The following is a 21,999-nucleotide window of genomic DNA, read 5'->3' as shown; positions in this document are numbered from 1 at the left end:
TAAAAAATATAAGAAAATGGTGGGTGAATTACCTGTGCATAAATGGACAAACCAAAAGGCCAAAGACTTGTTGAAACATGCAAAAATTTTTACCTTAAAATCATGTCAACACATTTTAAAAAGAACCCTTCTAAACAAAAAAACTTGGCGGGCAACCAATTTATTTACTGGGGAATTTCAAATCGATGATGTAGCAATTTCATGCCCTAACTACAAAGAAATTTTAAATGGCCAAGTAAGGAAAGGGGCTAATACAGATTCTGACCATTATTTAATGCCAATAAAACACTTCAACCTCAAAAACTCTTCAAAACTCTTCAAAACAATAAATGTTATCCGAAAATTTGACACTGCTAAAATAATACCAACTCTAACAAGTGAACTTGACAAAAAACAATATAACACTTGGCAAAGCCTAAAACAAAAGTTCATCACAACAGCACAAAATTTAATTCCACTTTGAAAGAAACAAAAAAACCTTTGGTGGAAAATGGATTGTGAAATAGCAGTTAAATCTAGGCATGAGGCATTCAAAAATTGGAATAGTAACAAAATTGAAAATACGTACACCACCTTTCTAACAGTAAGAAAAGAAACATCTAAAGTAATCCGACTGACTAAAAGAAACTATGAAAATGTCCAACTTTTTGAAATCGAAAAAGACTTCCAAAAGAGCAAAACAAGAAACTTTTGCAAAACATTCAAAACAAAACTTACTGGTTACCAACCTCAAAGTCTTTGCTTCAAAAATAAAAATGGCTCTTTAGCTCTTAACAACCAGGAGAATTGAAAGGTACCTGCTAATTATTTTGAAAAACTATTCAACTGTCCAGAACTTGAATAAATTCCAACCACAGCAAACCAATAACACCAACCCTATAACTCTAAAGAACCTGACAAAATCAAAATAATCAAACAAATTAAGAGACTTAAAAATAATAAAGCATCCGGAGAAGACAGTATAATTGTAGAAGTACTAACATCAGCTGGCCCTAACACCATAAGAGAGTTTACTCAACTAATAGGACATATGTGGCAAACTGAGAAAATAGCTGAGGACTGGGAAACTGCCCTAATTCATCTACTGCATAAAAAAGGGGATAGAACGGATGTTAATAATTACAGAGGAATCTCTCTTCTCCCAGTCCATACAAAATTCTCTCGCAGTGTTTTCTTTATCAAGCCCAAGAACATTTAGAACATAAAATTGGTGAATACCAAGCAGGTTTTAGACCAAATAGATACTGTATGGAACCAATTCTTAATTTAAAACTAATCCTAAGGAACCAAAGGATTTCTGTAACAATATTATATGTATGTTTGTGGATTTTAAAAAGGTCTACAACTCAGTTGATCATGATTTCTTTTCCAAATTTTAAAGCAGCAAGGGCTAGATAATAAAACTCTAACACTGATTAAGGAAACGTTAGCTGACACTAGCTCTAAAGCTAAATTCATGGGAGAAATTTCTGAACCATTTGATATAAAGACTGGAGTTGGACAAGAAGGTGGACTCTCCCCATTACTGTTCAACTGCTTTTTGGAAAAAGAGATTACGGAATGGCTAGAGCAAAAGTCAAGTCAAAATATAGATCAATCAATCAAGTTAGGCTGAAGTAATATTAGAGTAGATTGTCTCGTCTTTGCAGATGATCTGGCAATTATAACTAGGGATATTAACACAGCTCAAAAACAAACTGAAATTCTTAAAGAAGTTGCAGAGAAAGTAGGACTATAAATATCATTCAAAAAAACAGAATGTGTGGCGTGCAACAAACATGCACCAAACTTTTTCAACACAAAATATGCAAAAATAAAAAGGGGTTTCTCAGTTTAAATACTTCCGGGAAATCATACAAGAAAACAGCCTGGAAAAAGCTGCAAACAAAGATTGCTGTCAAAAAATTGCAACTGCATTCAGATTAACACAAAATATTTATAATAAAAAATAACTTTCTAAATTCAGTAAACTTAGGCATTACAGCACTGTAATTAAACCTGAATGTCTTTATGGAGCAGAAACTTTAATTTTAAAGAGGGACATTGAAGAAATTTGAAAGAAAGAAAGTTTACTAGGAAAATATTAGTCTCCAAAGTTACTGAAGGAGAAACTCATAGGTTGAGATGTAATAAGGAAATAGAAGAATACACAGATATACATGCTGACATGAGAAAACATAAGACTTCCAAATTTTATGGGCACATTAAAAGAATGGCATCCACTGTGTTGACAAAACAAACAGTAAAATTCTACGAAAACAGAAGTAAGGCCAAAACCAAGCCAGTTAAATAGATCGCTGTGATTAAGGAGGATCTTAAAGTAGCTGGTATTACTCAGGCAGACGTTACAGATAGAAAAACATTCAAGCAAAACATATTTGCTTGGAAAGGCGGTCAGAGGGAAATTAGAAAATGGACTGGAACACCATGGTCTGATGAAAGAAAGACTCTTCATTCTGAAAGGATAAAACAAATTTGGACACAAGGGAAGGTCAACCATCAAAAGTGACATTGACAGATTGTACCTCATGAGGTTCTATTGGACCCACATGCGAATAATAATAGTAACAGTAGTATTAGTATTAGTAGTAGTAGTAGTAGTAGTAGTAGTAGTAATAACCACAATTCCTGCAGAGGCAGGCTTTGGTCATAGGTCCTTTGCAGTACAGAACAGTCAAATGGTTATTCTTGCTGGAAAGGTTTGTAGAAGTTTTTTTGACAATCTTTCTATATGTTTCTGAGGCTGCAGAATCACAATTTTCTAAGTCCCAGAGAAATCTATGCCTAGAAATAGGTCAAAAATGAAAAAAAAAAGAAAACTATACAAAATTGGGACTTTTTTGGGTTTTCCATACAACTCCGAAACTAGGGAATTTCGGCAAGGTTGACTATTTATTAAAATAAAGATGATAAAATTTCCCACAAAATACGACTCAATGTACCCCCCCCCCTCCCCCTCCAATCAGATGAAACATATGGCATATAGCACATGTTGAACCCAGCGTAATGTTGGGTATCACCAACAAAACTCAAATCATCATCGCTCAATTGCTATGATATTCATTAATATGGTAGAATGAAAACCATCATCACTCCTACATTTAAAATATGTTCAAATAACTTATGTAAATGACTTAATAATTATGCTTTATTTGGTAACAGTTATCATAATATCTCGTCTTTACTTTATTCATCTGCAAAATAAGAATATATATGGGTATGTTACAAGAAAGTAAGACAATAGATGATTAATTTCAGTTCATACCAGACAATTGATGAAAGGAGAAAATACAAAATGCAGTAAGTGAAGCAGGCAAAAAGGAATACAAACGTCTCAAAAATGAGATCGACAGGAACTGCAAAATGGCTAAGCAGAGATGGCTAGAGGACAAATGTAAGGATGTAGAGGCTTATCTCACGAGGGGTAAGATAGACACTGCCTACAGGAAAATTAGAGAGACCTTTGGAGAGAAGAGAACCACTTGCATGAACATCAAGAGCTCAGATGGAAACCCAGTTCTAAGCAAAGAAGAGAAAGCAGAAAGGTGGAACGAGTATATAGAGGGTCTATAGAGGGGCGATGTTCTTGAGGACAATATAATGGAAATGGAAGAGGATGTAGATGAAGGTGAAATGGGAGATATGATACTGCGTGAAGAGTTTGACAGAGCACTGAAAGACCTAAGTCGAAACAAGGCCCCAGGAGCAGACAACATTCCATTAGAACTACTGACAGCCTTGGGAGAGCCAGTCCTGACAAAACTCTACCATCTGGTGAGCAAGATGTATGAGACAGGTGAAATTCCCTCAGACTTCAAGAAGAATATAATAATTCCAATCCCAAAGAAAGCAGGTGTTGACACATGTGAAAATTACCGAACTATCAGTTTAATAAGTCACAGCTGCAAAATACTAACACAAATTCTTTACGGATGAACGGAAAAACTGGTAGAAGCGGACCTCGGGGAAGATCAGTTTGGATTCCATAGAAATGATGGGACATGTGAGGCAATACTGACCCTATGACTTATCTTAGAAGAAAGATTAAGGAAAGGCAAACCTACGTTTCTATCATTTGTAGACTTAGAGAAAGCTTTTGACAATTTTGACTGGAATACTCTCTTTCAAATTCTGAAGGTGGCAGGGGTAAAATACAGGGAACAAAATGCTATTTACAATTTGTACATAAACCAGATGGCAGTTATAAGAGTCGAGGGGCATGAAAGGGAAGCAGTGGTTGGGAAGGGAGTGAGACAGGGTTGTAGCCTCTCCCCGATGTTATTCAATCTGTATATTGAGCAAGCAGTAAAGGAAACAAAAGAAAAGTTCGGGGTAGGTATTAAAATCCATGGAGAAGAAATAAAAACTTTGAGGTTCGCCGATGACATCGTAATTCTGTCAGAGACAGCAAAGGACTTGGAAGAGCAGATGAACGGAATGGATAGTGTCTCGAAATGAGGGTATAAGATGAACATCAACAAAAGCAAAACGAGGATAATGGAATGTAGTCGAATTATGTCGGGTGATGCTGAGGGAATTAGATTAGGAAATGAAACACTTAAAGTAGTAAAGGAGTTTTGCTATTTGGGGAGCAAAATAACTGATGATCGTTGAAGTAGAGAGGATATAAAATGTAGACTGGCAATGGCAAGGAAAGCGTTTCTGAAGAAGAGAACTTTGTTAACATCGAGTATTGATTTAAGTGTGAGGAAGTCGTTTCTGAAAGTATTTGTATGGATTGTAGAAATGTATGGAAGTGAAACATGGACGATAAATAGTTTGGACAAGAAGAGAATAGAAGCTTTCGAAATGTGGTGCTACAGAAGAATGCTGAAGATTAGATGGGTAGATCACATAACTAATGAGGAGGTATTGAATAGAATTGGGGAGAAGAGGAGTTTGTGGCACAACTTGGCTAGAAGAAGGGATCGGTTGGTAGGACATGTTCTGAGGCATCAAGGGATCACCAATTTAGTTCTGGAGGGCAGCGTGGAGGGTAAAAATCGTAGAGGGAGACCAAGAGATGAATACACTAAGCAGATCCAGAAGGATGTAGGTTGCAGTAGGTACTGGGAGATGAAGAACCTTGCACAGGGTAGAGTAGCATGGAGAGCTGCATCAAACCAGTCTCAGGACTGAAGACCACAACAACAGCAACACCAGACAATAAGTAAATATTTAGAGTTGAAAGCAACATATGGCGTTTGTTACAGAAATGAGGTCATGAGATTTCACAAGGACAAATTATAAAACAGCAATGTGAAATATGGCTTACCTCCATCTGTATGCAATAGTGACAAGAAAGAGTTGGCACTCACAGCTGCCACCATGTTGTGTGCTGTGGCCATACTTTCCATCTTCCATTTATTCTAGTTTCCACACTTTTCCTTCATCAGTAGTTGATTAACAAAATGTTGACAGTATCAGGGATTCTCTGTAAGAAACTGGTCTGGAGGGGTTCAGAAATATGCGGTCAAATACCTTCGACAAGTATGTCTGCAGCTGTTTCAACCATATGTCAATGCTCTTTCCCTGTAGTTAACCACCTTGACTGATACCAACTATCTTTAAGAATTTTGTACTCAGTGTTTTTGAAACAAACAACAGGTGGTTTCTTCACAGATGGGGCAATCAGTGTATCACTTCCATTCTTCCAACAGTTGAGCTTCCACAGTCTTATGAGGATGTCAGTCATCGTCGGCCTGGTCTATTAATTGTAAACGGGAAAATTGACACTCATCGTAATTTTCACTGAGGCAGTCAAATTCTGCTGCATAGCACCATCATTTTCAGTAGTATATGGGTCTTGTTGTTTTTTTTTTTCCCTATCTGCTTTGGATTGTCATACAGGAGCTTCATGCATTTGTTGTGGTATGGGTATCTGCTGCAACCAAGTAATGAGCTGGGACAGTCTGACATACTGAATCTTAATTCATGGTTTTGTTTCTCAGGAAGCTTTTTTTGTTCACCAGTGGTGTAGCCAGTTCACACAAAAAAGCAGTTCATTTTCAAATAAAAATCTGGTTTAGGAGATAGTGTTTCTTTTTGGCTGCAATCAGCAGAAACCTTCCTAAGCTCCATAGCAATTGATTTTTCATTAGTGTACCATATTTGACTTGGTTCATGAACCTTAACCAAAGTTTTGCCCTCCAAACGGGCAGCTATTCGATCCTTTCTGTTCTTGCTTGCTTCAAGAACATTCATCAAGCCCACCTTGGACCAGAGTGATGATGCTTTTCTCCCATCATTGAGTACAGCATCTAATACAACACACTTTTAACCTGAACTCTTGTGTATTACTGTTTTATTCATTTAAACTGAATGTAACAACCTCAAATATGTTCTAAGCAACCATCCTAGTGTGATTTTGTAAACAACATGTGATGCAGGAGACCAACACAAGGGGGCGCATTCACCATATCAGGAGGAGGAAGAGGAGGAGGAGGAGGAGGAGGACAAAGCCATCTTACATACATCTTATTCTTCCACTATGACAAGTTTCAACTACCAGCCACTCCAATAACACTGTGACAGTACTAGAGGATGGAATTTGGCAATGGATGTTCAACAAAGTACAGTAAAAGCATGTGTGGTAAGGTCCTGAGATGGCTCACCTCCTTAGCTTCGAAATTGCGCCAACTTTAACACATGCTACATATCATAAAGTCAGTCTGATGAAAAATGTCACTGAGGCCTATTTTGTGGAAAATTTTGTCTTATTTATTTTCATACAAGGTCAACTTTGCCAAAGATTGCAACATTTCTGAGTTATAAGCAAAAAACCAAATAAAGTCAATTTTTTCATGGGTTTTTTTTTTTTTTTATATATTTGGCAACTTTCCAGGGGAGGGGGGACGACTTCAAAACTTTGGATTCAGCACCCCTGAAAATCTACAGAAAGCCTGTCAAAAACAATTCCACAAATCTTTCCAACATTTGGCCTTTCTGAGCACTATCTGACTGGACTAGTTTTCAAGTATTCACATACCTTTCCTGCAGGTTTCAACACTATGTCAATACCTTACCTCCTAAGCACTCTCCTGATGAGATCTATGACTGTTTTTACAAATTGGAAGAAAAATTTTCTTTTAGCTGGTTATTTTTTTACAAGAAGTCCCAGATAATTTAGGATGTAATGCCCTATTTCTCTCTTTGCCAGAGTAGCCATTTCTTTTGAATGTAATTCCAAAATAAGCATCAATACCCAGTTTAAAGAACACATGAGCAATTGTTGTCAGGGCAACATCAATAAATTGACAGTAGAAGATAATGCACTGCACTAAATTCAATTATCTGATCCTGTAGTTTTATATAAGTCCAATCATTACTAAGCTAGAACATAGAGAAGGCCCATAGAAATACTAAAATGCAAAACTAACTTTAACAGAAAAGAGTAAGGACTGGAATTAGAACAGGTGTTGCTCTCAATGCTAAATAAAACAAACAACATCAACTCTTCTCCACTACAAGCTCCATAATATATGCTGGTCTGACTCTGTGATCTTTTGTGGCAGTTGGACAACAGCTTGACCCAACTGTCGCATAAAACAGCTCGTCTTGCTGAGCTTGTTCAAGTTCAAAAATAATTTAAGTCTTAATAACCTCAGAGACTGTTTCCAGCTTTAGGAGACCAAATTTTAGGCGTAGAAACATGCCTTGGACCATCAGCCTAATGCATATGTAACTAAAGTCACTGAGGATGTACATGCTGGCTGTAAAGGCCTGCTCTGAATAATTCCAATTAGTCTGAAAGGCTCAAAGGCATGCAACCAGGTGTAATGGCTGAAGACATTTTTAAAACAAATGCTGTTATTTGTCATATAGCGAGAAGAACTTTGTAATTCTTGAATTTAGATATTCGGAGAGTTTGTAGAAAGAGTGGCTAATACAGTATTTTTTAAATTTTCTTTTGAATTGATGGGGTTCTAGATTTATTGCTTCATGTTACCAAGGTTCTTGAACAGCTTTTTACCAGTGTACCTAGTTCTAACCCAAATCCTTTGCAAAGAAGCAGAGATTTTATTAATATTACTGTATTGTTGTTATTCAATCCTGGACTTCCCATTGTTTGAAAATTATACTGTAAAACTTGCTCAAAATGGAATCCCCTGGGACTAAAGTAATTTTCCAAATTGGACAAGTTTCCAGATTACACAAAACTCACTGGGCTATAGAAAATTTGTCAGGTATAAGGCACAAAAGTACAGTAAACAATTTTGTAATTATACTTATACTGTATTTACATATCTTCACTCAAGCACAGTAGACATTAATTTACTGTATACTGGACAACAGAACACTGCACTACTACACTAACTGATAAATAACACGGCATTTCTATATTTTTCATCAAACTTTAAATTCCTCTATTATTGTATGCACATATATATTATTCCCATGATTATTTGCTTTACATTTCACTTTTTTCGCCACATGTCAACGAGGGAAATGTGTTTCAATTTCTTCTTCAAAACTGTTTTTTCTAGGCAATTTTTTGCAGTTGTTGGGAGAATTTGTGTGTGCTGCAAAGTGGATAACATCATTTATGCATGCATTGGCTTCTTCAGGTGTATTAATTTTTGTAGGGACATCATTTTGCTCCTCTTCTTCTTCCTTTGTTTCTTCTTCATCATCATCTGTTGATGCAGATTTCAATTAAATCTGTTGCTGAAGTGAAAGTAGAATGAGTTGACAGAAAGTCATCACCTCGTATGTAATCATCTGCACTACATGAAATGTTTTGCATTTTCTTTAATTTAGCAACTGCTGCTGTGTTTTCTTGAACTTCAATGACCACAGAAGCGTCTTGTTCTTGACCCCCAAACCCTGTTTTGTTGAAGCACTTGGTGACAGTTTTGGTTTTTATTTCCTCTAATGCCAAGCCAATCCAGTTTATTGCATCCTGGGCAGAAACTGACTTGTCAACACTAAGAATAAGAGATCACATCAGTAATAACCTATAACGACACTTGAATATGTAAATAACCCCCTGGTCCATTGGCTGTTTGAGGCTGGTTGAACATGGAGGTAACCAAACCAATTCCACGTTTGATAATGTTACTTTCGGGTGAGACATTTCATTGTCTAGGAAAAGGAGAACCTGGCCATTTCCTTTCTACATTTTAGCATTGAAAGAGCCCAGCTATTCTTCCATAAGACCACACCTTTTTATTGCTTTGCCATGTGACTGAAAGCTTACTGACGTCTATTTTTTTGAAACAATGTGGTTTTGCTGCCTTCACAATCACCAGTGGCTTCTCCATTTCACCTAACATGTTTCCACACAGCAGTACAGTAAGTCTTTCCCTGGGCATTTTTCCGCCGGTGCGCTTTTCACCTCGAATTGCTTGTGATTTTGAAGGCAGCGCATGATAAAATAGTCCCATTTCATCACCATTGAACATGTTTTTCGGGTCATAACTCACAATTAAGTTAGACACTATAGTATTCCATTGTGTTGTTACATTTTCTTGCACATCTTTAGCTTCCCCACACAATTCATTCCACGATGACATGCCTCGCTTTGATACTGTCCAGCCAACCTGTGGATGCCTTAAACTCTGTAATTCCAAGCTCTTTACCAACTTTCAGAGCCTCACTCTGCAACATTGGTCCAGATAAAGGTAAGTTTTTTTGTCTGTGCACTTACGAACCATTCCCACACTATTTTGTTAATTTCTTCATTTCCGGTCTTCTTCACATTTCTTTTCATCTGCCTGTTCCCTTTCATCCATTCCTTTTCATCTTATCCTTGTTTATTAAAGTCTCATAAATTTGTCTTTTACCACATTTGAAACGCAACATAATTTCATGCAAAGGGAGTTTGTCTTTCTCACATGCCTCAATTACATTAATCTTTTTGTTAAGTGTTAACAACACATACCATTTGTTCGACATCATGTTACTGTATCTCTTAAAGTGCTACTAGTCAACTGAAACTGTCATAAAATAATGACCTCGCTGAGTAAAAACATTGTTCAACGGAACAATACCTACCTCTTTCACTGTGCACATTGCTGCAGAGTATTGGCAGATGCACAGCAACGTTCCTGTACATGCCGGCGAATGTCGGTAATGAGGAAAATGAGAAAGCCGACAAACAGAGCACTGACTGACGAACCATTTCCGAACCAACACTGAGCGTCACTTACTAGTTGTTGCACAGAGCAACATGGTTTTAGTTCTAGACCAGGAGTGCCATGGGGCTCTGGACCTCTTTCTTCATTTTGCGCAGCTTAATAGAGGTGTTAAAAGTAACGTCCATGTATAGTCATGAATAACTAATGAACTGTAATACAGTAGTACTGTATAGGCTCTTTTCCACATTATACAATGAAGGTGTTAAAAGTAACGTCCATGTATAGTCATGAATAACTAATGAACTGTAATACAGTAGTACTGTATAGGCTCTTTTCCACATTATACAATGAATTATTATATATGTTCCATGATTTGCATTCTGTTTCCATGTAAGGCACTTTCCGCTTTATACAAAAAATCAGCATATAAAAGAGCACCGAATGAGTCGGGACTGAAATACTTGTATGGTTTGGGCAGATTTCCAAATCATACATGTGCCAATTTGTGCAAGTTTTACTGTATTAGTTAAAGTTTGTCTGTGTATAAATCATATTTCTTCTAAGACCAATTTTTATCATCAGCAACAAAAACCTTTAGGGAATAAATGTACTGATAAGTGAGTACACGAATTATAATATCCTTAAAATGGTTTCTGCAAGATGTGTATTTATCCTTGTCTTACTACTCACTTTTCCTAAATAAATACTGTATTTCAGGTGCACTGTCCCAGAAGATAATTCACCCAACAGGGAGTGAAAATATGCAAAATGAGCCAATTACTATCCCCCCCCCCCTCCGGCCACACCCACACCCACACACATTCTCTCAGCCACTAGCATTAGCCGCAAACATGAGTCTGGATGTGTTTTAATTAGCTCTCAACAAAGATGTCATGGATGCAAAAAACAGAAACATTTACAATCGTATTTATCAGGCAGTTGACTGGTCAACATCTACGCTGTATGTTGTACTTTCACGCCTCTGGATCATGGGGTCCCGGGTTTGATTCCCGGCCACGTTGGGGATTTTTTCTGCCTGGGGACTGGGTGTTAGTGATTTTATCATCATCATCATCATCATCATCTTTTGTGAGTGACTAGATTGGACTGTGAAAAGAAAATGGACTGTGTAAACATTGGACATTGTACAGGTGCTGATGACCGCACAGCTGAGTGCCCCACAAACCAATAATAATAATAATAATAATAATAATAATAATAATAATCATCATCATCATCATCCAGGGCATTCATTTATCATACTAACTGTTTTTAATTTTTTAACCAGTTAACCCCAAATAATCTCACACATAGTGTTTTATTTAGTGTATAACTGCTAATGTCACTTTTGGTGCTAACAGGTGCTTGCTTGTTTCAAATTGCCTAATTGTTAGCTGTGAACCAGCTGTAGGCCTGTTCTGTTATGTATGTGCTGTTTCTGTTGTTTAGTTTAAAGCCTTGGTTAGTGTTCTCATCCTATCAGCAAACATTATAGATTTTCAACTGTCCTTTAAAGTCATTGGAAAATCATTTATGTGGAATAAGAAAAGGAGCAGACCTAGTACTGCTCCTTGTGGAACCCCCATACTATATTCTTCCATTCAGAGATTAGTTTCATATTGTGACAGTCATAGGTACACACTGATCTCTGTTATGAATATACACTATGTTATCAAAAGTATCCGGACACCTGGTAGAAAATGACTTACTAGTTATTACAGCTTCCACTCTCACAGGCATATGTTCAATCAGGTGCTGGAAGGTTTCTTGGAAAATGGCAGCCCATTATTCATGGAGTGCTGCACTGAAGAGAGGTATCTATGTCAGTCGGTAAGGCCTGGCACGAAGTCGGCGTTCCAAAACATCCCAAACGTGTTCTATAGGATTCAGGTCAGGACTCTGTGCTGGTCAGTCCATTACAGAGATGTTATTGTCATGTAACCACACCATCACAGGCCGTGCATTATGAATGGGTGCTCGATCATGTTGAAAGATGCAACTGCCATAGCCGAATTGCTCTTCAACAGTGGGAAGTAAGAAGGTGTTTAAAACATCATAGTGCCATGCAAAACAACAAGGGGTGCAAGCCCCCTCCATGAAAAACATGACAACACCACCGCCTCTGAATTTTACTGTTGGCACTAAACAAGCTGGCAGATGAATTTACTGGACATTCGCCATACCCACACACTGCCATCGGATCGCTACATTGTGTACCACGATTTGTCATGCCACACAACGTTTTTTCCACTGTTCAATCACCAATGTTTATGCTCCTTACACCAAGCGAGGTGTCGTTTGACATTTACAGGCATGATGTGTGGCTAATGAGCAGCTCCTCGACCATGAAATCCAAGTTTTCTCACCTCCGGCCTAACTGTCAAAGTACTTGCAGTGGATCCTGATGCAGTTTGGAATTCCTGTGTGATGGTATGGATAGACTTCTGCCTATTACACATTACGACCCTCTTCAACTGTCGGCGGTCTCTGTCAGTCAACAGATGAGGTCAGCCTGTACGCTTTTGTGCTGTCCATTTCCCTTCACGTTTCCACTTCATTATCACATCAGAAACAGTGGACCTAGGAATGTTTAGGATTGTGGAAATCTCACATACAGACGTATGACACAATTGACACCCAATCACCTGACCACATTTTAAGTCAGCGAGTTCCGCGGAGCGCCACATTCTGCTCTCACACGATATCTAGTTACTACTGAGGTTGCTGATATGGAGTACCTGGCAGCAGGTGGCATCACAATACACCTAATATGAAAAACGCATGTTTTTGGGGGTGTCCGGATACTTGTGATCACTCAGTGTAGGAGTCCACCCATACCAGGGATATCATTAATGTAATAACATTTCAACTTGCAAAGTAGAATTTTGTGGTTTACACAGAGACACACAATATTCCAACAGTACAATTTTTCTTTTTTATTTCTACCAAGACTTAATTTGTGAGTCTTTTATGGTTTTCTCTGCGCAGATTTCTTTTTAAACTGAAACAAACAGGCAATTATCAATGTCTGGTGAGAAAAATTAGTAAGTATTCTGTAACTTTCTCAGACATTTTGGAAATGACTAGGAGGAGTGAAATAGATCTATTATTAGGGGTGGTTTGCTTATATCCAGTCTTACTGATGGGCGTTACTACAGCATATTTAACTCTGTCAGGAAATATACCCTTTTGACAGTAGCTGATTACAAAAATTATTTAATGGTAATCCATCATGTCTACTAGATTTTAATACTGTACCATACTTGAAACACATCAACAGCCAGCAAAATTGTGACTTTTTAAATGACTTGGTGAATTTTGTAATTGATTCCGTATTTATGTTTCTCCCTAAATTACCATTTAGTGTGATCAGATTTCTTCAATAAACAACTGTAGATGGTCTCCGGCTGAATAGAGGGCCCCTCATTTTTCAGACATGGTGTAAGAAGAGGAAAATAAATGAAGTACGTCTTCACAGAACGTCCCCTCAAGATCAATATTAATTTTTGAGTAACCTATTCCTTGCCAAATTACTTGCCTATGTGAAGTCAACTACTGACTGTTTTGACTTAGCATCACATCCAGTTTCAGCATTCTGAACATTTTATGATAATGTACCTTCTCTCAAATACACTTTAGACTCTATTATCTATCTATTTTGTACACTCATTTTCACTATTATTTTTAACCCACGACACAGAGGGGTGTTCTAAGTTTAAGATGTGTATATGTCTGTGGTATTGTAGCTCTCAAACAAAAGTTTGAAAGTTGGTTTCATCAGGATGGTTCTTAGCTATGTTCCATGAAAGTCTGGATCAGCCATTTAAATTTCATTAGTTAAATTAGGTAAAAAAGGTTTCTCGCCAGCATGCTCTCTCGATATACGCTACTTAATACATAAGAGATACAGCAAGTTATACATTGGCGTAGAACTCATAAAGATCTAAATATAAATCCCAAAAACATATGTTTATATTTTACTGTTGATCAATAAAGACGATTTTTGTCTTTTGAAGTTGCCCTTCTCAGCACCTAGAAAGCAGAAAAAGGGTGACTGTGCCACAACTGTGAAAGATAAACATATGCTCTCGCAGACTTTTTTGTAGTTCTTTTTGAAGCCTACAATTCAGTACTCAGTCAAATGATTTCATCAAAATAGTTTAGGCAGCCCACTTTCTTCTGATCTGATTTAGAATTACTACAACCACTTACTGCTTATGTTCCCAAATTAGCTAAATGTATACTAAAACATAGTCAATGAATAAATGCGTGAATTACAGAAAGGAACAGATAAATAGCTTAAGTGACAATTATAAAATCTGGTGATAGTGTTTAATGCATTTTAATTACTAAGAGTAGCGATAAGTGAGAATTGCAAAGTATTCTAAATATAAAATATTTTTAAATAATAAAGTATGACACTTGATACAAAATTAAAGTACGCAAGTACTGCTTCTCAGTCTTTGCAAATCTGCCACTGTAAGTCGTATACTGAACTATATTTAACCATGTTCATTTACAAAATATCAAAGAACAGAAGAGTGTCTGAATAATAATTTCAGTTGGAATCTCAAAACTGCACTTGCAATACTGCATTGCCAAAATCTTGCAACTGTAATAATATTTATGAAAACACAGCTTGTATTTTGTCCCAGAAAGTGTTTGTGTGAATGTGGTGATAGTGTGTCAATCGTATCATGTCTACTAGTAAAATATAAAGTTTAAAAATCATGAAATAAAACTGAAATTAAAAATTTAAATAGACCCCGACACAAAAAAAAAGCAATATGTATTGCCTCATAAGTTTAATAAAAGTACTAATATTTTCATTCAAACATCGTCACATCTGGGGACCATTAAGAAAATAAAATAAAAACAGAATACATCTAAAAATGGTAAAGTACGACATTTAAATACAAGTAAGGTATCTAGGCAACAAAAGTAAATATCGACATAACAATAATCTTAATATTGAGTCTAACTCTTAATTACATTACTCCAAAAAATTCACAATACAGACACAACTGTAAATGACGCCTGCCCTCACATGACCGCCCATTCATGTCACCGCATGACTTGCCCTTGTGGTTTAATAAAGTGCAAGTTAGTTGCTATCACCAAACCATGCCAGCACATAGGCCTTGTAAGAAACATTAATGAATGAAACTAAGTTTGTACATAATTATGTAAAAATATAATATAAAATAAATAGGGAACGTACATAATTATGTAAAATATAATATAAAATAAATAGGGAACTCTAGTCTTTAACAATATTAGGCTAATCAAAGGTGGATTGGTTTTCATATTTTATAAGTAATTATAACTTTACTAGCTATTTTGAGGTGTGGACGCGAAACACCCAGGACTGGAACAGATGACACCAAATACAAGAAGCTTGTACCCAGCAATAATAGTATGCTGATCTAGAAAGTATAGCTTCTGTTAATTATTATTTTTTTATTTTTTATTTTTTTTAATTACTCAGCAGTCCTACAATGTGACGATGCTTGGATCAAAGTATTACTACTTATATTAAACTTAAAGGGACAATACATATTTATTTATTTTTTACTTTTTCGTGTGGTTTTTTTGTCAGGGTTTTATAAATTTTTAATTTAAGGTTTTGTATTTGCTTTGACTTCCAAGGCACAAAATATATCTTTCCACTCTCAAAGACACTATGTATGAATTTCGTTTCTTCATTAAATCATACAGAACTAAATAATCAATGATTACCTTGTCAAATCTCGTCGCCTATTTTCAGAAGAAAAATACTTTTCCCAATCCTCTATTAAAGCTAAAGCTTCCTTCAGATTTCCAGCATAAAATGCTGATTTTGGATTATTTCCCGATAAATAGGAAAGATTAACCTACAGAAAAAAAGCTCAGAAAGTTATCAATGTACAAAATCTTAAATATGACAAACCAACTACAGATGTGCAACTTACCAAATAACCTTTACATTCTGCTGCATATACGTTGTATTTTGGATGACAGAAAGTCTGCAAGTAGTTCTGTGTAGTGAATTGAACATGTTGCCTCATCTGCTGATCGAGAAGTAGCCGCTGCTCAGATGTTAAAGACACTTGCTCAGAATTAGTTTCATTTTCTTTTGCTGGTGGCTGCACCTTTTAAAAAATTAATTCAAGTCAAGACAGAAGCAGCAGCATTAGTGATGTAACAGCAAAGGACAATTTAATACCTGGTTGTTTGTTATTTTTTTGCTATCACCATCTTCATCATCACTACTTGAAAGGAAACCTGCCATTTTGAACAGTTCTTTAACAAGCGCATTTACTTCTTTCTTAGAGACTTTCACTGCACGATCTATTCTACACTCTTCTTTCTCTGAAATAATACACACAAACTTGCTTAAATATAGTGATTACTGCTAAGCAATAAAAGTGAATTCTGAAGTTACTAACAGTATTTATTTAGACACACTTCCTTTTCCAGTGCCCAACTATTATCTATATAAAAAATAAAATAAAATCATGTTGTACTATTAAATCGTGAAAGTCTATTATAATGTTATTTTAGGCAAAATAGTATTCTATGCGCATTTTGTGTTGGGTACCACTGTTTACTTACCACAAATTTGGTATCGTCATGCAACAATTAGGATTTTTAACAAAAGGAGGATAATGATATTTTCTAGGTTGAAACTCTCAAACATGAGCATGAAAAAAATTGTGTGTCACATTAACTTTTCGATACTACATCCAGTAATTTTTGGTTGACAGTACTAAATACAACCTGGTACATGTTCCTTTCAGCAGTGAAAACCAGAGCAATCAAACATAATGACTGCTCTGGTAACGCCTAGCATTTTACAAGCATGGTCATAGTGAAGGGGAAAGCTCTAGCCTTTCTCCAATGCATGCATTGGCTCATCCAGCCAGTTTTAAGATGTCTTTCAGTTGACTATAAAATCAGGGTGGAGGTGTAACTTTGCTTCTTTTTACATGAAGAAGGCACCATGGGTATGACAGTTACACTAAGCCTTATAAAAAGATTCTCACCAGACTATTAAAGAATTTATAAAACTCCAACTAACTTTCTTAAAGACAATCTGTTTAAAGCAAGCTTTGTTATTGTTAATGAAATAATTAACAAAGTTTTAATGTTCACATATTGTAAGTGTATTTTGATAGCAACTGTGTATCAAGACATTACTGAGCAATTTTGTTATATTCGTAGTATACAAATAGTTTCCTTTCCTACATCCCACAAAATGAAATCTTATTCATTCTGCTGATGTGTGGTTCTGAGAGCCTGTCATTAATAAATGTGTAACAGCTTAAGAACGGTTGGGCTGAAAAGATGTTTTGTTGCAACACTGACAAAGTTTCTCTTACATCTATCGCACCAATTTGAAGCTTTCCATTTTTATATATTCTACATTATTAATGCCGATGAGGATGTTAACTTCTGCTAGGCTGCAGTAATAATTCTAGGTTTGGTGTAACAGGGTAACCAGAACAACTAAGCTTCACTGGCTTTTACATTGCAAAACCTGTCTGCTTTAACTCCCCAAGGAATACTCCTCTACAGTTAATTGATACAGTAACAAAAGCCATACACTTGTCGCGGAGGTGCACAATTATTCAAAAAATACCTGAAAAAGCAGTAATGACAGTCTAAAGGAGCAAGTGATTTCAATGTGTGAAAGATATTACCCCTCAAGGGGCCTGCAACTTTTTATAACATGAGTGGGCACACAGATTTTTGATAAAGTGTGTGTGTGTGGCGTACTTTGTACAATTGTAAAGACCAGCTGTCTTCATGTTACCAAAGTAAAAATGTATGAGGAAAACAAAAGTTTAATCTTAGTTCAATTAAACAATGATAAAATAAACTTACATTATATGAACTAAATCACCATTTCATTAAATAATAATAAAATAAACATTCATTATATCTCACTGTTGCCACACACAACAGTCACCCCACAGTAACGACCCAGTTGAGGTGTTAAACAGCACAGTAGCATCAGATCCCAGCCAACTACGTATTCAATTGCTAATGACCTCATACACAACTGCCTCATTAAGGGATTGCGCTGCTAGCATGGAATCTGGGTCATTTTCTTGCATGGATCGTAAATTTTCTCTCTGTGCTCACTGTTTATTTTATATTACAGCTGCTCACTTGGATGTATGACAGCACAACTTATCACTGTGTCAGCTGAAGCAATAATAAAGGAACAGGTATGAGCTCACAGTTGTAAAACAACAATCGAATTGTACAAGACAATGTTATTTGTCATTGGCGCACTTTACAGATAGGCACGCCTGCTTGTGGGTTAAGCATGGACCACATGCCCTATTCTTTAATCCTATGGTTGTAACGTAACACTTTAACACAGCTGTTAATGTTTAACATGATCTTTACCTTTTCAAATGAAATATTTTTTATAACTCATCATAATTTCAAATCTGAAAACTGTTTTGCTCCATCACATCAAGTTTTGAAGATATATTGCTGTGTGTTGTGTTCTTCAGTCTGAAGACACACTTGATGCACCTCTCCTTGCCATTCTATCCTGTACAAGCCTCTTCATCTCTGTAAACAACTGCAACCTACATCCACTTAAATATGCTTACTGCAGCTTAGTCTTAGTCTCAATCCAAAATTTTTTCGTCCATTAAAAACTGACATTTCCTTGACACCTCAGATGGGTCCTGCCAAGCAATCCCTTTTTTTTACACAGGTTGTTCTATAAGTATCCTTTTCCCCATATTTGACCCAGCACCTCATCATTATTTATTTGATCTAACCACCTAATCTTCAGCAGTCTTCTATAGCATCATATCTCAAAAGTTCCTGTTCTTTTCTTGTCTGAACTGTTTATTGTGCACACTTCACTTTTGTGCAAGGCTACACTCCAGACAAATATATTAAGAAATCTTTTTATGATTTACATTTATCAATATTAACAAATTTCTCTATTTCAGAAATGTTTTTCTTGCTACTTCCAGTCTGCATTTTTTATCTTCTATACTTCAACATTATCAGTTATTTTGATGTCAAATGGCATAACTCATCCACTACTTCCAGTCTCTGATTTTTTAATCTAATTCCCTCAGCAAAACATGATTTAACTTGATATATTAAATTAACTTGTTTTACTTTTGTTAACATATTTATATACCTTCTTTTTCAAGACACTACCTATTCTGTTCAACTGCTCTTCCAAGTCCCCTGTCATCTCCGACAGAATTAAATAATCGTCAACAAATTTTTATTTCCTCCTCCTGAACTTCCCCAAATTCTCCTTGGATTCTTTTACTGCTTGCTCAGTGCACAAATTAAATAACATCAGGGAGAGGCACCCTTTCACAGCCCCTTGTCAACTGTTGGTGCCTGTTCGTATCCTTCAACTCACATACTGGGTGGTTATAATTGAATTGCAGCTACTCAATGGAGGTCCAATGTGGGCTTTAATTATCATAACACAGTGAAACATGGTAGATATGCTAACAAGTTAATATAGAGCCATTTTCTGCTGGAAAAAACATTAGCTCAAACTGTGGCTGCCGGCTGCAAATCTGGCCCTGTACACAGTTTGTATGACGGTATCATTTTACAAGCCGTAACTTGAGTGAACAGTATGGTTATTGAGAAGAAAGACCATGCATAAAGAGCTGCATTGAGAAGGTATCACTGATGGAAAGGTCTGAGGATAAGCCTGATGTCATTAAGTTATATAAAAAAATGATAATGAAATTTGAAAACACGGGTAAGTGTGTTATGGTGTCTGGAAGGGGAAGGCGTCCTATCCAGGTGGAAGTTATTGACGAGGTAGCTGTTGCTGTAACTGATCATTACAGCAGTGCCCCAGGGAGTGCTAGTGTTTGTGCAGTGTCACAAGAGTTTTCCATCACACGCTCAACAATATGGAAAGTTTTGTGGTCTACTTTACATTGGTATCCATACAAGTTCCAGACAGTGCAGCAGCTGAAACCTCATGACAAGCAGCAATGTTCTGAATTTGCTCTTGGGCTTCTGGTACAGATCGAAACTGATGATATGTGGCCAGGCAATATTCTATGGAGTGACGAGGCACATTTTACACTATTGGGTGCAGTGAATGTACAGAACTGTTGAATTTGAGATACTGTTAAACTGTACAAAAAAAATTACATTCACCATATGTGATTATGTGGTATGGGTTCACAAGCACTTTTATTCTCAATCCATTCTTCCTTGATGAGAATACATGCAGAGGGCCTGTCAGGTCTACTGTGATGTTTGCACATTATTGAGACCTTCTCATACAGAAAACGAGTCCTGCTTGGCAAGAGCGAAACTGAGTGGAAAGCACTGTTTTCATACAAGACCCGGCAACAGCTCATGTCGCTCACCCAGTGAACGATCTGTTTAATGTAAACTTCCACAAACGTACTATCTCTGGTGGTTTTCCAGATGCATGGCCTGCAAGACCACATGACCTGAATCCATGTGACTTGGTTCTGGGAATATCTCAAAGAAGGTGTTTACCATGGGCACTTTTGTCTCTACCTGATCTGAATGCCAGTATACAGAAACACGTTGCTGAGATTCCACCTGAATTGCTGTGAGCAACTGTTGATCACATTATTTCACAAATGCAGTATCTTACCAACTTCCCTGATGCTCCTATCGAACAAATTGCGTACGTCGTGATTAATAATAAAATCAACATTATGGCTTTCTCACTTGTTTGACCTTTCTGCCCACATCCCATTCCTAATTCATTACATACGGAAACATTTCTGTAAGCCTTCCCCCACTAGGGCAGCCAATTGCTCACAAACAGCCTCTGATAATACCTTTATAGAAAAGTCCAATGAACAAAATTATATTACAAAACCAATAGTTAATGGCGTCTCAGACCATGACATACAGTTCCTTCTGTTAAATGTTAATACTGAACAGGATATAAAATCTGTTAAATCTGAGCTCATGAGGATAAGCAATAAGGCAAAATTGATTATTTTAGGACACTCCTCAGAGACATTCAATGGACTGATGTTTACAGCGCTCATGGCATGAATGAAAAATATAACACTTTTGCTAATAAAGTGCTTACCTTATGTGAACACTGGTTTCCCCCAAAGCTAACCAAGGTTAGAGCAAATTCTACAAAGAAGCCACGGAGTACTCAAGGAAAAGGGGTACCTCGTAAAACAAAAAGAAAACTATATCTGTCAATCCGAAACAGTTCTGATGTTGATGCTATAGCACAATACAAGCAATACTGCAAAATATTAAAGACTGTAATACGAACATCAAAGCAAATATATTACAAGGAAAAGATAGTCATTTCAAATAACAAAATAAAGACAATATGGGATATAGTGAAGGAGGAGACCAGTAGAACCAGACATGAAGAGAGACAAATAGCATTAAGAGTAAACGATTCATTGGTGACAGATGTGTATAGTGCTGCAGAACTTTTCAACAAACATTTTATAACTGTTACTGAAAAGATGGGGTTGTCAGGTTCTGTAGCTGCTGCTATGGAATACCTCAGACCAGACATTTCAAGTAATTTCCATAATAAGAATTTGTTCCTCACTACCCGAACAGAAATAATGTCCATCATAAAATCTTTAAAATCAAAAACATCTAGTGGGTATGGCGAAATATCAACAAAGTTAATTACAGAATGCGATTCTGAGTTAAGTAACATATTAGCTATCAGTGTAACAAGTCGTTTATCAGTGGAATATTTCCTGAATGGTTGAAATATGCTGAAGTTAAGCTACTGTTTAAGAAGGTAGATAAAGAAATAGCATCAAATTTCTGTCCAATTTCACCTTATCTCAAACAACATACTGTCAAAGTCACAGTTCGGATTTCTAAAGGGTTCTGATATTGATAAGGCTATCTACACTTACAGTGAAAATGTGCTTAATTCATTAGACAAAAA

General features: G+C 36.5%; 1 protein-coding gene across 1 annotated transcript in view; it reads right to left on the bottom strand.

Moving 5' to 3' along the window:
• Positions 1–21,999, bottom strand: part of LOC126187979 (GON-4-like protein) — a 191,016-nt gene that overhangs the window by 49,010 nt on the left and 120,007 nt on the right. The window contains exons 8-10 of the mRNA XM_049929378.1: positions 16,285–16,430; positions 16,031–16,210; positions 15,819–15,952 (exon numbers count right to left, since the gene is read on the bottom strand). Of these exons, the coding sequence (XP_049785335.1) occupies positions 15,819–15,952; positions 16,031–16,210; positions 16,285–16,430 (460 nt within the window). The remainder of the gene's footprint in view (positions 1–15,818; positions 15,953–16,030; positions 16,211–16,284; positions 16,431–21,999) is intronic.

Source organism: Schistocerca cancellata, chromosome 5 (genome assembly GCF_023864275.1).
Source record: "Schistocerca cancellata isolate TAMUIC-IGC-003103 chromosome 5, iqSchCanc2.1, whole genome shotgun sequence".
Classification (NCBI taxonomy): Eukaryota; Metazoa; Arthropoda; class Insecta; order Orthoptera; family Acrididae; genus Schistocerca; species Schistocerca cancellata.
Note: the sequence above shows the minus strand (reverse complement) of the source record. Positions and strands in the feature narration are given on the sequence as shown.